Source organism: Grampus griseus (assembly GCF_964374135.1).
Source record: "Grampus griseus genome assembly, chromosome: 5".
Taxonomy (NCBI): domain Eukaryota; kingdom Metazoa; phylum Chordata; class Mammalia; order Artiodactyla; family Delphinidae; genus Grampus; species Grampus griseus.
Genome location: NC_138998.1, coordinates 134,761,920 through 134,779,254, shown reverse-complemented (window position 1 = coordinate 134,779,254; position 17,335 = coordinate 134,761,920). Strand labels below are relative to the sequence as shown.

The following is a 17,335-nucleotide window of genomic DNA, read 5'->3' as shown; positions in this document are numbered from 1 at the left end:
GGACCAGGGACGTTAACCCTGCTCTCAGCTAGAGTCTCTGGTGGCGGGGGTGGGGTGGGGAGCTTTTAAAATCCCGATGCCCAGGCCTCACCCCACATGGAGGGGGGAGGAGGTACCAGAATCAGCTGGCATCTCTCTAAGGCTGTGTGTCTGACCCCCGCATCTAGAGCTCCGGAAATAAGGTGGGGGATTTTCAAAAACCAATGCAGAACAGAATGCGCGTACGATACAGTTCACGTCTTCAGCATGTGGTTGAGGACATCGCAGGCGCGCACGCCCAGCGTGGCTGCCACCCGAGTCAAGATCTAGCCCATCTTCGTCTCCCTACCAAGCCCCTGGGGGGCACGTTCTACCAGCTCCTCAGGTGAGTCTGAGGCACGTGGGGCTTTCTCCTCCCTCCAAGGCCAAATTAAGCAAACTCCTCCCAGGTATTCACACCCGTCTGGCCGGAATTCACTTAGGCGATCACATGAATCGTTCGCTCTGCATCAAGAACATGGGGTCAGGTTTTCCACTGCACACATCTCTCTCTCCCCAGCCCGACACACTGACCCGGCACCTCTGCAAAGTGTCCCCTTGCTTTTAAGGGTAAGTTATAAAAAAGTCCCCCTCACCTGTCAAAGGAGCGATTGTGAGATGTCACTCGACTGCCTTGGATCTCTCTCGTCAGGTGCCAGATGACGGAAAATCGAAACAGAGCTTCCAGTCTCGTTCCCTTGAATAGCAAAGAAACGGGAGTGAGGAACCTGATTTCTTAGCAGAACACTGTTCTCCGTGGCAGCAAACCCCATTTAAATAACAAACAAGAGCTCAGCAGAAAGGCAGCAACCCAGGCAGAGATGCTGGAGTCGCATCAGTGCCTGGTGTCCAATGGCGCCTGGAGCAGGGAGGACCCGGGTCCTTGCCTTCCTTGCTCCCACTAACACAGGTGTGCTTTCCGGGGAGTGCGTATTCCAGACTCAGCGTCAGCCCGAGTCTGGGGTCACACCTAGGCCTGTGGCTGAAGGAAAACACAGAGCACAGCCTTCTCATGGCCTTTGGCAGTGCCAAGCTGAATGGCTTAGAGAACAGGACACGACAGCAAAGCAGAGCCAGGGCTTCCAAGGCGACACATTCTCTATGACTGCCTACTTCACTGAGAACTCTAGAAGCCCTGCAGGCATCGTGGGAGCCTGGGCAGATTTCCCTGGTGAGCCTTAATATGACACAGGGGATAGCTCGTGCTTCTGGAGGCCTTCCAGTCCTGAAATTATTAATGTATTAAAATGTTACTAATGTGGACTTCCCTGGTGGCGCAGTGGTTAAGAATCCGCCTGCCAGTGCAGGGGACAGGGGTTCGAGTCCTGGTCTGGGAAGATCCCACATGCCGCAGAGCAACTAAGCACATGCACCACAGCTACTGAGCCTGCGCTCTAGAGCCCACGTGCCACAACTACTGAGCCCGCATGCCTAGAGCCCGTGCTCTGCAACAAGAGAAGCCACCGCGGTGAGAGGCCCATGTACCAGGGCGAGGAGTGGCCCCTGCTCGCCGCAACTAGAGAAAGACTGCACGCAGCAGTGAAGACCCAACACAGGCAAAAAAAAAAAAAAATGTTACTAGTGCCACAGGCCTGCCCGTTCATCAGGATGTCCACTGAGCTCCAGAAAGACTCCGGCCGGATATAGGTAAGTCTGTCTGGGCTCACGGTGTCAGGACCGATGTCAGAGGGAGGTTGTCGGCTGCAAAGACTCACCTTGTCAGGGTCCAGGAGGGCACAACAGATGATGTCCTCGCAGATGTGGGCTGTCGGGGCCAGGCAGTGCAGGCGGTAGAACAACTCTACACACGTGACGTGATGCTCCTGGGTCTCCTTGTTCAGCTGATTCCAAAGCACATGAGCCACCCTCTGGACGGAGGGGGAGACAGTGTGAACACAGGCGGCTCCCGCCCATTTCCTCCTTGTGGCAGCCCAGTCCCAGCCCCCAGGTACTGGCTTCTGCCTACATTTGCTATGGGAGGATCCTCAATACACAGAGAACCAACACCACCAAGCAGAACAAAGCGAAGCAAACCCAAACCACATTACAGACCCCTCAGGAGTCATCCGGGCAAGGGCAACGTTATGGGTTAACTTGGATGTCTGAGACTAGCTCAGAACACTGCAGCTCTTGCCCAGACCTTCACTTGCAGAGGGGAATCATCTGGAAGCAAGAACCTATCAGCTGAGGCATCCTTTCAACAAGCGTACACCAAGGCTCCCTACACGCCAGCACTGGGGTTCCAGAGACGCACCCTCTAGGAAGTTCGGTGGATTTGCGGTGGTCGCTATCCTGAGATAGACACCGTAGGACCTTAGCACCTAGGGTTGGCTCAAACTGGCGTTCAGCTTTCATTCCCCAAACTTGTTTGTTCCCAATTCTGTGCACAACGCTGTGGCAGATGCCCTGGCTCACCTTCAGGGCACAAATTGTATCCCAAATAGAGTCCTTCATCTCCCCAGCCCTGAACTCAGCGCTTTAAAGGTATGAGGTCTGCAAGCGGCTGCAGCCCCTCCCCAAGCCCCAGGGAGCGCGGCGGGTGCCTGACCCAACCACAGTGAGGCTCAAAAGGACGGCTGGTGGCCCCTTCCGGGAGCAGAATTTCTGAAGGCATTCTTCCAGGTCGTGGAAAAAGATGATGTCTCACAGATTATAACTTTTTATAATGTACATCTTACATCAGAGAACTTCTTTTGGCTCATTTATTTCTCTTGAACAAAACTGTCTTCTCTGCACAGATCAAATTAACCACTGACTGGTTTGAGCCACTAACCATTATTTATTTTTTTATCTAAGGGACAATGATTTCCAATTAACAAGTTACATGTAAACTTCTGATACAAAACTTTTGACTAAAAGTCCCCTTGCTTGCAGTTCCTACGGCAAATTTATGAGTAAGATGCTCCACCTGGAAGGTTTAAAGTTTTTTTTGGAGGGTTTCTGAGACTTGATACTGATCACAAAAACACACCTGCTCCTTCATCTGTCTTAGCCTTCTCAATCCCTATGTTCTGGACGTTTTATTAGTGGCTGGCAATCTGCCTTACAACCTAGAAAGGGCAGGGTACTCTTGGGATATCTGACCTTATCCTCATTTGCACTGTGCGCAGAAGGAAAGCTGGCAGGTGAGCCATTCCATGGGAATGAGAAAAAGGCTAGAGGATGTGGAACCAGCCCAACACCTGGAATCCAAGAACCAGGGGCACATCCTGGCTACTTGTGCAGGTTGCATTACCACTTCTACTTCCAGCATCTCAATGTGGGCAGGTACCAGCCACACCCAGCTCTTGACAACCTGATAATATGTAACCGTATGCTCCGGTGCTTGGCAAGTAGCAGATACTCAGGTATGTACCAAATCTGAGTCAAAATAAAAATCCAGGCTTTGGAAAGAACTCATAAAAGTATACTTCACACCAAACAAGAGGCTCTTCCTGTGCAATAGTTTTCAGAGAATTTGCCCAGCGGGAGAGGCAAGCCATAAAACAGAGAGTTGCATAGCTCTCTATAAGGGAAATGAGTCTATTTGGAACAGAGCATAGGTATATGTTCAAGTCTAGGAGTGCTTTCAAAAACAACAGAGATTTGGGCGGTAAGCAATTAAGAGGAGGCTGGTAGCTCCACCACAGCAACAAACTAAACCACAGGCCTGCTCATTTACCAGAAATAACCAGGGAAACAGAGAGCTAGGAAAAATCCTCCTGTGTCAAAACAAATCTCAAAGACTGGCCTCAAAAAACTACCTGAGAGAGGGGTGTAAATTTCATTGGCTCAGACTGTGGAGTGATTTATGCCCCAAGGCATTGTTGAAAACAATAGAGCAATCAGCCAGTGATTAGTGGAGCTTAACATCTGGGTGTGATACCAACAGAGCTTAACAGAGACCGGACAGTCAATGAGAATAGAAAGCAGACGGTCAAGGAGAATCTTGCTAAGATCACTATCATCTCAGACTGGCTGCACATTCCTAAGGCTGAACCCTCCAAGGAGCAGCGCCAAAGGCCTCACACTGCAGGGGAAACAGACATCACTACCACAGTCAAGTCACTAAACAAACAAGAGACAACAAGTCACAGGTGGGGTGGGAGGGAGGTCCCAGAGTACAACTTTACAACAATATATTACCTAAAATGTCCAGTCTTCAATAAAGACTATAAGACATGCAAAGATACAAGGAAACGTGGCCCATACGTTTGGAAGAGGAATAGAGCTATTCAAGAGGGATGTTTCTATATCTCACTGGAATTTAGTATGAATGTGAAGTTAATTCTGATAAGATGTATTGGTAAACCTTAGAGTAACCACTAAAAAAAAATAACTCCCAAAATATATTGAAAAAGTCATCAAGGAAATTAAAATATTACACTGGAAAATATTCACTTAATGAAAAAGAAAGTAGTAAAAGGGAAATAGGTGGGAAAAAGATATGACATATAGAAAACAAGGAATGTAATAAAACCCATTGAAATGTGTGCTTTAAATGAATGAATTATACGTAAATGATGCTTTTTTTCTTTCTTTTTTTTTTTTATAAAAAAAGGAAACAAAGCTGAGACGTGGCCTCAATTACATGACTTGCTTGATAGAGCTCATCTCCAATAGGTGAAAAGCCAGCCCATTTCGAAAGCCTTTCAGAGGACGGGCTGTCAAGACCTGAAAGGACAGTTTAATTCCAGTACCTCATCCCCACATACAACACCTAAAATGTCTCTTCCTTAGCATCTCCGAATTTGCAGGGCATCTGCTGTCCTGACCACCTGCAGGGGAAATGTGTTCCATCTACAGGCCCCAGTGAGCGGGCTGGTCCCTGTCTATACGACACGACCACTTCCCCCTGGCCTGCGTCACTGCCGTGGTCGACTGGACGGCAGAAGGCACCTGACCCAAGGGTGCCCCGCTGACTGCCTATTTAATAGCCTTGACCAGTTAGTTCAGAATTGTTAGAAAGTGATACAACTGTCATTAGCTATGAGAATCAAGCCTGAGGGTCCTGAGGCAGACTGAAGGTCAAGTGGCAACCAAGTTAGGTCCTGGTTGGCAGGGAGATGTGCAGAGCAAGCAGCCTCGGGACCTGACAGCTTCCCAGGTGAGACCCCGTGAGACCCAGCTGCATTCCACTCCCGCCCTTGGACTTCCATGGGCTCCCCTACCTTTATAATAAACCTCACTTTTATTTTCATGAGCTAGCTGGATCTTTCAGCTTCTTGCAATTAAATGAGCCCTATACTACCTTATTTTCTTACTCTGTCCCCCCAAAAGATGGACAACACCTGCTCACCATCTTCAGCAGCAATCATTCTTACACTGACACGAACTAAGTTTTCCTTGAGGCTAAATAACCTCAAAGCCTCTAACCTCACAAATTAGGACAGAGTCTCTTTTTCTGTATATTTAGATAACTTAGGAATCCTGCCAGACGGAGTCTGGTCAGCCTAAAACTGAACGCAAATATTACTGAACACTTGCTGCGGGGACAGAAACTGTGCCAGGAGCCTGGGTTAGAGAGATGGGCAAGGCAGGCAAGGTCTCCAGCCACCCTCACCGGCTGCCACCCAAGGCACCATATTCTTTGTCACCACCACTACAACTTGTGGGACAACTTCAAATAAAGAGTCTGGGAAAAGCGTCCCAGGGTCCCAGCTACCCTCCTCTGGATGGGAAATACCTGATAGAAGTCTGTTTTCTCTGCGATGACTTTCAATATTCCTGGAGCAATGGGAGGAACTGTCACCATCTGCAGCTTGCTGAAAAATGGGCTGTGTCCGGAGCTTTTATAGCGTTTCACTTTGTCTTCAATGACAAGTGCTAGGGACAGGGAGTGGTTTATCACTTCGAGCAGGGTGGAGATGGCCACATCCCGGAGGTAGCCGTCAGTCACACAGCAGCAAATGGTCATCAGGGATTTCAGCCAAGACGGAAAACTGGAATCGCCAGCTCCTGGAAGGAAGCCAACCAGAGAGGACAGAGAGAGACAGACAAAACCTCATGAAACTCGCTCACCAACCTGAGAGCCAGTCTCCAAGGCGTTTAGATCCGGGAAGTCACCTGGACAGCAGCGTGATAACCTTCTGGTGGTGACAGGATACGCTGTGCCCATTCAGGGCCAGAGGACAAATGAGACCAAGTCTGGTTTCATGCGCTTGTTAGATTATTCAAATTCTGCAAAGGTCGGTCTCAGGGTTTTGAAATGATTCAAAATGTTTGTTTTCATGTCATTAAAAATTTTTTTAAGTATAGTAAAATTTGAGTTAAAAAACTTTTTTTTTTTTTGAAATTTACAGAGTCAAAATCACATTTTTTTGGTGCAGAGTTCAAAATGTGTTTTCAAAGCCCTCTTGGTGGTAGGGCACGTGCCATTAGCTTTAAAAGAGGCCGAAAATACACTGAAGCTATCAATTCTAAGTGCATTTCTTCCAAGTATACTGTCATTTGCAGTTCATGAGCCAGAGACAAATTGCATGGGGCGTTTAAGGTAATGACAGGTGGAGAAATCTTCACCCTCTGCTCCCACCAACTTAATCACTCCTTCTTCTTTTCCACTTTTTCCTCCATCCCTTTTTCCTTTCAAGTGTTCACTGCCTGCAATGGACCCAGCTGTGTCTGCCCAACATTCCCACGTTGAAGCCCTCACTCCCAATGTGATGGTATTTGGAGGCGGGGCTTAGGGGAGGTGATTAGGTCTAGATGAGGTCCTGAGTGTGCGGCCTTCAGGATGGGACTGGTGCCCTTCTAAGAAGAGACAACAGAGAGAGCCCCCTACCGCTGCCCCCCAGCCAGGACGTGAACATACGGTGAGAAGGTGGCAGTCTATAACCAAGGGGAGAGCTCTCACCAGAAACTGACTATGCTGGCACCCTGATCTCAAACTTCTAGACCCAGAGCTGTGAGAAAATAAATTGCTTTTGTTTAAGCCCCCCAGCCTACGGCAGTTTGTTACGGCAGCCCAAGCTAAGACACTGCCTGTTATGGGTTGAACTGTGTCCTCGTAAAAATTCTTATGTTGAAGTCCTAACCCCTTAGAATGGGACCCTATTGGGAAATAGGTCATGCAGATGTCATTAATTAAAATGAGGTCATGGGGAGTTCCCTGGTGGTCCAGTGGTTAGGACTTGGAGCTTTCACTGCTGTGGGCCCAGGTTCGATCCCTGGCCAGGGAAGAGACAAGATCCCGCAGCTGCGTGGCCAAATAAATAAATATTGGATAAACTAAAATGAGCAGAGTGGGCCCCAAACCCAATATAACAGGTGCCTTATAGAAGGGAAATTTGAACACAGACATATACACAGGAAGAACACCATGGAAATATCAGAGTTGGGCTGCCACAAGCCCAGGAACTACCAGAGGCTAAAGGAGGCTTGAACACATCCTTCCCCAGCACCTTCCGAGGGAGCGTGGGCTTGCCAACACGTGGACCTCAGACTCTGGCCTCCAGACCCATGAGACGATCCATTTCTATTGTTTAAGCCACTTAGTTTGTGATACTTTGTTATGGCAGCCGTAGCAAACTAGTATGTAAAGCTTTAAGAGCAGGTCTCACGAAAGAGTCTAGGTACTGACTACCATAGCACCTTTAATGTGCCAGGCTTTGTTTTTCTTTTTTCTGTGGCGACACCCCGTAGCATGTGGGATCTTGGTTCCCCAACCAGGGATGGAACCCGTGCCCCCCGCAGTGGGAGCGTGGAGTCTTAACCACTGGACTGCCGGGGAAGTCCCAGTCCCAGACCTTTTGACCTTTGCTAGACACCCCTAGTTTAAAAATACAGACCCCGGGGCTTCCCTGGTGGCGCAGTGGTTGAGAGTCCGCCTGCCGATGCAGGGGACACGGGTTCGTGCCCCAGTCTGGGAAGATCCCACGTGCCACAGAGCGGCTGGGCCCGTGAGCCATGGCCGCTGAGCCTGCACGTCCGGAGCCTGTGCTCCGCAACGGGAGAGGCCACAGCAGTGAGAGGCCCGCGTACCGCAAAAAAAAAAAAAAAAAAATACAGACCCCGCCTCATCAATTTCCCATCTGGTGAGACAAATCCAAACCACACAGGCTAACTACAAAACCAGGAAGGAAACAAACGTGGCACACAGTTCCTTCTCGGCCGCTGTGATTTTAGCTCGTCTCTAAACCTCCACTGCCCGAGTCCCAAGGCTCCTCCACGGGACTCTAGCCGGGCCGCCCTCTTACCCGGCAGCTGGAAGAGCGCGTCGCAGAGCCGCTCGGTCTCCTCCTGGGACAGGTACACAGGGAAGGTGGCGCAGTCCAGCAGCAGGTGGCAGGCCGCGGCGAAGGCCTCCCTGCAGTCCTCCCTCGGACTCCCCGGGTCAAGGACCACCTGGTCCACGGCCCACTCCTCCTCCCCCTTGCAGCCAGGGCTGCTGGGCAGGGGCGAGGGCGTCTCCAAGCTCTTTGTCTTGAATGGAGACCCTCGCACCGTGAACAGGTCCGAGAGCATCTGCCTGAACTGGGGCCCACCGAGGGGCTTGGCCTCCCACGAGCTCTTCCTCCCCGAGTCGCTGCCTGCCGTGCCCCGCACCCCACCCTCCTCCCTCGGGCCTGTGGGCTCTGCCAACTTGGTTTCTTCTCCGGATGCCGTCAGCTGTGCTCCAAAAATGTTCTTGTGGGCAAAGTTGGCAATTAGCTCCTGGAGGCAAAGAAACGTCCTCTGCATGCTGCCGCCCTTCTTCCAGACGTCGTCTTTGTCCGGAGAAACCCTGGGAACCCTCAGGTGCTCAGAGAGCTCTGGCGACGAAGCACTGAGGCCGATGCCACTGTCTTCAGATTTAAGTGGAGGAAATGGAGCGTCTTCATCACCAGGAAGCACTGCGTTTGTGCCTAAAATTACTTCACCGTTTTCACCTTTGACTGGACTCTGCAAAAAATGGAAGTTTGTACCGTGTATCTCGAAAGACCAAGGGATTCAAACATCAACTGAATCAGGCTACGAACGCGTCCTCCCTGCTTTTCAAAATCACAGTTCTCTGCCCCGAGAGGATCCGTGTGTACACGTGTATAATGCAATGGAGAGGGCACGCAGGGGGCAGGAGAAAGGCGGCCGGCCCAGCGAGGCGGCTGGCCAAGCCCTGTGCTCTTTGGGTGGGCTGGCTTTGAGCCCACTTTATTTATTTAGGCCCTTCAGGGTCCAACAGGGTTATTTAAAAACAGCTTCTGCCAGATGTAAAAATATGAATGAGGAAACTGGGCTGAGTGTAAAATAAAGGCACAAAGGAATGAAACAAGGGGAGACAGCTAGAACAAAGTGTTTACCCCCGTACATGTTTCACACACACACATATATATGCGTGTATATATTCTGTGGCTTTTCCAAAAGGATGACACTTCAACCTTTAATGAATCAACCTCTCATACTGTTACTCAGCTCATACGGCATTAAACTGAAGACTTTTCAGCATTTGACCCACTGTGCTCTTCGGGGAAGACTGAGACAGTATCACGCAATTTTAGAAACACAGTGTTATTTATATTTGTACACTACACATGCTTAAACTTTATATCTTACAACCTTTTTAGGATATTTTTTTCCAACAGCTGTAACAGCTAGGAAAAAAGAAGAAAAAAAAAAAGACTAACTTAGAGAATGAAGCAACAGTCTGTAATTAATTTGCAAACTGAGATGCAAGCCCCATGGGGCAGGCATCTGCCCCCAGCACTAACCAACACACACAGCTGTCTTTCAGGAATGCTTCGCTTTTTTAGTCTGTTTGCACACCTGTCTGCCATTGCACCGAATGGATTTCAAGGGCAGAATTTTCAAATCCCTAAACAAAGTAGAAAATAAAAATAATTCAAAGACCATGGGCCGGGGCTTCCCTGGTGGCGCAGTGGTTGAGAGTCTGCCTGCCAATGCAGGGGATGCAGGTTCGTGCCCCGGTCCGGGAGGATCCCTCATGCCGCGGAGCGGCTGGGCCTGTAAGCCATGGCCGCTGAGCCTGCGCGTCCGGAGCCTGTGCTCTGCAGTGGGAGAGGCCGCAGCAGTGAGAGGCCCACATACCGCAAGAAAAAAAAAAAAAAAAGACCATGGGCCTCTGACTGCTTGTGGAACCATAACTCTTACAGTCTTTTTGGAGGACCATTTGGTAGCATCTTTCTAAGGTAAGAAATGGGTTTGACTGCAACCCATTTCTATAAACTGATCCCTCAGAAACACTTGCAGCCCTGAGAACAGGTTGTGCGAAGATGCTGACTGCAGCACTGTAACAGTGAAAAACTAGAAATAACCAAAATAACCTCGATAGGGGAAGAGGTGAAGAAATTTAAAGCCATACCATAGACTCTCATTCAGAAATGAGAAAAGAGTAAGATACCTCTGTGAACACAGATATGGAAAGATGTCCTCCAAATAGTGTTTGGATGAAAACCAAAGTGGATCAGAGAATAATGTATGTTATGGGTTGAACTGCGTTCCCTAAAAAGATGTTGAACTCCTAACCTCCAGCATCTGTGAACGCGACCTTATTTGGAAATAGGGTTCTTGCAGATGATCAAGTAAGTGAGGTCATCAGGGTGGGTCCTAATCCAATATGACTAGTGTCCTTATAAAAAGGTGAAATTTGGACACACACATATACGCACAGGGAAGATGCCGTGTGAAGAGGAAGGCTGCAATTGGGGAGGTGCGTCCATAAGCCCAGGAACACCAAAGATCACTAGTGAAACACCAGAAGACAGGCAAGATGCATGGAATGGAGTCTCCCTCACAGCCGCACAAGGAACCACCCTGCTCACACCTTAATCTCGGACACCTGGCCTCCAGAACTGTGAGACAATAACTCTGTTATTTTGTCACCCAGTGTGGCACTTTGTTACGGCAGCCCCAGGGACTACTCTCTCACTTATATTAAAAAAAAACACAGGGCTTCCCTGGTGGCGCAGTGGTTGAGAGTCCGCCTGCCGATGCAGGGGACACAGGTTCGTGGCCCGGTCCGGGAAGATCCCACATGCCGCGGAGCGGCTGGGCCCGTGAGCCATGGCCGCTGAGCCTGCGCATCTGGAGCCTGTGCTCCGCAACGGGAGAGGCCACAACAGTGAGAGGCCCACGTACCGCAAAAAAAACCAAAAATACAAAATTACATGTATACAAACATACACACAGAAAGGTCTGGACGGTGAGCTGTGTCTAACCATTAGCTTACTGATGGGCTTCAGCAGGAAGTAGCAGGGCAGAGGGTGAAACGACCGGGGGTTGCTCCCACACTAAAAGTTTTTATGAAGTGTGTGAGGATTTTAGGTGCGTGTTTTAGATATTACCGATATATCTTCTAGTCTTTATCCCTACGCGGGAAGGTACAAGGTTCCTTCAGCCCAGAGTACCACTTCAGCTCCTCCCAGCACGTACCAAGCTTCCACTTGCAGGCTCCGTGTCCAGGTAGGAAGGCGGCATCTGGACCTTGCTGAGCACTTTGAAACATGTCTTCAAGGTGTGCGTGAGTTCAGGTAAGCTTAGCGCCTCCATTTCCTTGGCCAGAGACTGCACCAGGCAGCCAAGCACCTGAGGGAGGTACTGGGTTTGCACCTCAGAGTAAAGTTCCTGTGAAACAGAGACACGGGTTTAATGTGTAACCAGTAGAAAATTCAAATTTTTTTTACAGCATAAGTTTGTTTCACATTAATTCCCAAATCAGAAAACAAAATAATATTTCTTTTTGATCTAAATAAATCAGTGGACGTTCTTCCTCTCCTTTCAGGTGGCTTTCCTCTTTCTAGCAGAAAATAGTCGCCACATTTATTTCTATATTAAAGAAATCAATTTCTTTTGAGAAAATTAGCCAAGGCTGTGACTTTAACTAAGAAATGCATTTACTCTCTGGGACTTCCCTGGCAAGCCAGTGGTTAAGACTCTGTGCTTCCACCGCAGGGGGCACAGGTTCCATCCCTGGTCAGGGAACGAAGATCCCGCGTGCCGCGCAACGCGGCCAAATAAATAAATAAAAATTTTAAAAAAGGACATACGTTAACTCTCACTCTTAAATAACTGTTGTTATTTAGGATGGATGACACTCAGCTCATCATCTGGTTTCCATAACTTCAGCTCAGCCCACTTACAACTGGCTCAAAAGTTATAAGCCCTTATATTAAAAGGACCTAAAAGAGACAACATCCAGCTACATCTTCCATGCTGAAACACACATTAACACAGTGCTATGTATTTAGGTAAAACTACTTCTTCAGTAAGTTTAGGTTCATAAAAAGGCCAACAACACTAATCAGAATGTAAGTAACAGCCAGCATTGGGCCATCTCCTTAGAGCAAAGGACCTACCAGGGGGATCACGTCCAGGAGGAACACAAGGAGGGTGCAGAGCTCCGAAACTGTCGGGGGGGCGCCGACGCGTCTCCCGGCAGCGTGACTCTCCTTTGCGGGTCTGCGTGAGTCGCAGGAAAGAAAAACAACTCTCTTATAATAATTTCAAGCGTTTCCTATGATTTCCAATAAAGTCGCTTTATTCTATTTCAACCATAATGAAAGACAGCTTCTGCAGTTCTAATAATGAAGCTTTGGTGCCAAAAACTATCTAACATAGACAAGTGTCAATAAGTCTTGAATCTGCTTGTCTCCAAAACAGGTTCACTCTGACTTGAACTTCATCAGACCAGGTGAGGGTGGTCCATGCCCACGTGGGATTCCCTACCCAGCAGATCTGGAGCTACCAACAGCAACAATTCCAGGCCCCCAGCCCCAAACCAAAGGCATGTTCCCGGGGAAAGGGCCTGGTGACAGAATGCAGGACAGTTGTTCAATTTGCTGTCAGAGCAACCAGAGACAGCTCCCTGCATGTCACCAGGAGCTCATCCCCACGAGCTGCTTAGAATTCTCAGCTCCCACAGAGAAGTGTAACTCCACTGGGCTTATCTTATTCTCAAGCTCAACACTTCCTTTTCAAGAAGTAGGCAACTGGATACGTAAGTTACAAAGTCAACATACTAGTTACCAAAACAGTAATTTTGGATTCGTCTAGCTATCACAGTACGATTCAACCTGAGTTAATTTTCTTCATTGTAAATTATCGCTTAGTTATCTTGGCATTTATCTTGGTAAGGGACTCAAGAACTGTAACCACTACATCTGGGAGATTCTGCTGCTGGGTGCCTGCTCTGAAGAGACCCATGCATCTGTGTGTAAAGAGACAGGACCAACACGGTCACCAGAGAACTAGTTGCAACAATGAAAAGACTGAAACTGGTTTCTTCACACACTGGACTACTATACCTAAGATGAATGAACTACGTGTATATAAATTTCCAAAGGGCTGTGGACCACACCCCACCCCCCAAAACAACACATTGCAAGAAGTTATATACACCTTGATAGTATTTATACAAAATTTGAACAGACAAAACAGACTATATCATTTCTGGGTACACATGTTATAAAAACACAGGTATCACAGGACAGACATGAATTTCAGAACAGTGATGAAAGCTGGGATGAAAGGAGGGAAAAGTGCTGGGAAGGTGGGGAGTTAGCTCTATCTGGGTAGCAACATTTTATTCCTTTAATAAAAAAGATGTGAAAAACAATGATCAAGTGTGGTCTATAATTTCAGCAATGGGTGCATGAGTGTCTGACGTCATTTCCCATCCTTTCTTACATTGGAATGTTTCATAGTTAATTTTTTTTTTTTTTTAAAGAAAGCACTCCTCGTAACTCTGAAATGGAACTAAGCTGACCAAAATACACTCTAGCCTCAGTATAACATGGCCTTGCTGTCCGCCGTGGATCCGATTACAATTAATTTACTCATCACAGGTTTGAACACCTGCTGGGGCCTGGCACCAGACGAGGCAAAGGGCATGGCAGGAGCAGCTGGGACGTCGGGCACGCCTGGTTCTAATCTCAGCTGCTGCCGATCTGCTGTGCAATGTCACACAAGGTACTTCACATCTCTGAGCTCCTCTTTCTTATATGATGGATGGCCCTGCTTCTCCTGGGGGTGTCCAGGGGATGGCCCGCGGCAAACGTTAATAAGTTATGCTTTGATTACAGTTGCAGGTACTGAAGACACTGTGAGAACACAGAGCAGTCCAAAGGACGTGACAAGAATGAAGTTTCACAGCATGACTCACAGGACAAAATGGGGTTTGAGAGATTACATCAGTCCTCCTTCACAGCAAAAATCACACGGGAAAGGACTCCACAGGGAAGTTTGCTGTCCTGAGCACGCCACCGCCAGCAATTTGGAGGTGGTGCAAGTCACCAGATTGAAAGTGACGGGAAAGCTGATTATAGGAGCTTAGAACATGAATGCTTTCATCTGAACAGTTACACACCAATTTCAATAAGAATTTAAGATGACTGATGATTTCAAAAGCACTCTTTCCAGTCCCAGGACCACAAAACTAAGCTTCCTGAATAGATTAGGGCTCCAAGGGCACCATGCAAAGAAAGCCGATTAGATGAACCCAACCAGAAAATGCACAGGCGAGTTTCTGAAGTTCGACTTCAATGAGGAAGCTTCAGTATCATGTGAACCTTCTCAATGGCACTGTTTTTAGTTCTATTATGATTTTAAGTGAATTCTATCGTGTACTCAGCAGAGACGACCCAGCATTAGCGAGTTAAGTATAATCTGACCACAACAAGCAGCTACGAAACCATGACACCCTCAATTCCTTCCCACATGTTCACAAGCCGTGAACTGGAGGCTTACCTAAAACAGTCCTCAAAGCACCTTGTCATGTAATCCCAGAGGAAGTCTGTGCTTAGGGATGTGATGAGCAAATTCACTGTTTTAACAATCTCGGAGGCATTTCTGTTTTCTTTTATTGTACTGTAAAAGAAGAGGGATATTTACAAATATATCTATGAAAAAACCTGTATTACGGGAATGCCATGTCTGAAAAACGAATTCATTGTACCATTTACAACTTATTTCTAGAGAGACTGACAAACTCGGTTATAGATAAAAAGTATTACTGTTCTTATATAGGGAAGAGAATGCATCGTGCCATCCTAAACAGTATTTATACTGATCCATTCCCTCAGAAGTAAGCTTAAGAGCTATTGTAGGACTTCCCTGGTGGCGCAGTGGTTAAGAATCCGCCTGCCAATGCAGGGACACGGGTTCGAGCCCTGGTCCGGGAAGATCCCACATGTCGCGGAGCAACTAAGCCCGTGCACCACAACTACTGAGCCTGCGCTCTAGAGCCTGCAAGCCACAACTACTGAGCCCGTGCGCCACAACTACTAAGCCTGCACTCTAGAGCCCACAAGCCACAACTACTGAAGCCCGTGTGCCTAGAGCCCGTGCTCCACAACAAGAGAAGCCACCGCAATGAGAAGCCCATGCACTGCAACGCAAGAGTAGCCCTTGCTCGTGGCAACTAGAGAAAGCCCTCACGCACCAACGAAGACCCAACACAGCCAAAAACAAATAAATAAATACGTAAATAAATTAAAGAAAAAAGAGCTATTGTAAAAAAGAATGTTATATGGAAAACCAGTTTTAGTCCAACCATAGGTAATTACATACACTATTGGTGGAATAACATAGTACAGCCATTTAGGAGGGAAATTTGGCTAACATTTAAATGCACATCTTCTGTGACTCAGGAAATTTATTCTAGGGATTTATCCTACAGAAATCCTTGTAGAGGTACACAAAAATGTAGGCAAAGGGGGACTTCCTTGGTGGTCCAGTGTTAAGACACTGCACTTCCAATGCAGGGGGCATGGGTTCAATCCCTGGTCGGGGAACAAAGATCCCTCATGCTGCACAGCTCGGCCAGGAAAAAAAAAAAAAAAAGATGTAGGCATAAGGATATCATGACAATGTCATTTTGAGGCAGGAGATAGATGGGCTCCAGGCTAGGCCTTTACAACTGGCCTCCTGTTTACATTTGTTGGGGCAGGAAAAAGGTGGGCTTCAGGCTGGACACTTACAACTAGCCTCCTGTTTGCATTTCCTGAGACAGGAGATAGATGGGCTCCAGGTTAGGCATTTACATCCAGCCTCCTGTTTGCACTTCGAAAGAGAAATAACAGCAGAAACGGAGTAAACAGCCAGGCTTTGTCTCCTGAGGACACTTTATGATAACAGTCATGGCAGGAACAGAGAGGGGCTAAACCCTGTCTGAGTAAAAGATGGAGAGGTCACATATTTCCCATCCTTGGGGCAAGGGAGACATGGCGTGTGCGCAGAAAGGCTCCTTGGGGGTCAGAAAGGAGGGGCCGCCACCCCACAATAGGTGATGCCAAGGCCCCCGCCATGGACCTCTGGGCTGGAATCCGTCCTGGAAAAAAGCTGCACACACATATCGGGGAGGGTCCTAGGGCAGGTCAGGTGTGGAAAAAGAAACTTAAATAAACGGTTTCTCTGTGTGCTCTCCCACTTGTCGTGCTGTGCCTCTAATAATAAACTTTGCACCTGCTTTTACAGTTTTTGCCTCCTTGAAACAGTCTTGCTTTCAAACGGAGGCAAGAGCCAGGGAAAATTTGAGTCTAGTCTCTTGCCCTTGCTGGTCTAGTGGCTAGGATTCCTGGTTTTCATCCAGGCTGCCCAGGTTCGATTCCTGAGCAGGGAACTAAGATCTTGCTTCAAGCCACCCCTTACTGCTGCTGCCTCTCTGAGATCAATTTTAAAATATTGAAAAAGTGGAAACCGCCCAAAAGTCAATCAATAAGAGATTGGTCAATCAGTCAGGATTTCTTAAATAAGTGTAACTCCTTACTGAGGACTTAAAGGCAACCACTATCCTCCAGGAGAAGAGTGTAGACCTATTCACAACTTGCATTAAAAAAAAACAAACAGGCAACTAAACAGGTACTGTAACTCCACCTTAAAAATAAATGATAGGCAGCTGTGTACTTATGCACTGAAAATCTGAAAAGAAATACAAATGTTGTATGTTTTTCTCTGAAGGGCAGTGGGATTATGGGTAATATCTTTTCCCGTGATGCCTTCAAATATTGGTATACTCTACCATGAACATGTATTACTTTTCATATCAGGAAAACAATAAACTACTCTCATTCTGCTAGAAAAAAGCAAACACTAAAGACTCTTGGTACACTTACAATTAATACACCAGAAAAATCTTCTAATCGATTTAAATTTTTAATACACCCAACGCCGAGTCAGGGAGGAGGAAATCATATTAAGAGTAAAGTAAAAAGGAAGAGGTTGTACTACCTTAGGAAGTACAAAGACAGAACAAAACACAGGGCTGATGGCTAACTACACACTAAAGTTATCGCCACGTCTGCTGTCTCCCAAACCCCACTCACCCTGCCTCCAGGGCCCTAGAGCGCCTTCATGCCCCTGGGGTGCCCTCGCCTTGCTCCCTGCTACCCCCCTTCTGACTGGTCTCCTG

The 17,335-nt window shown here is 47.7% G+C and overlaps 1 protein-coding gene across 1 annotated transcript in view; it reads right to left on the bottom strand.

Moving 5' to 3' along the window:
* DOP1B (DOP1 leucine zipper like protein B) overlaps positions 1-17,335 on the bottom strand; it is a 108,080-nt gene that overhangs the window by 43,338 nt on the left and 47,407 nt on the right. The window contains exons 11-17 of the mRNA XM_082655204.1: positions 14,674-14,793; positions 12,285-12,387; positions 11,362-11,553; positions 8,193-8,877; positions 5,684-5,955; positions 1,734-1,886; positions 615-715 (exon numbers count right to left, since the gene is read on the bottom strand). Of these exons, the coding sequence (XP_082511330.1) occupies positions 615-715; positions 1,734-1,886; positions 5,684-5,955; positions 8,193-8,877; positions 11,362-11,553; positions 12,285-12,387; positions 14,674-14,793 (1,626 nt within the window). The remainder of the gene's footprint in view (positions 1-614; positions 716-1,733; positions 1,887-5,683; positions 5,956-8,192; positions 8,878-11,361; positions 11,554-12,284; positions 12,388-14,673; positions 14,794-17,335) is intronic.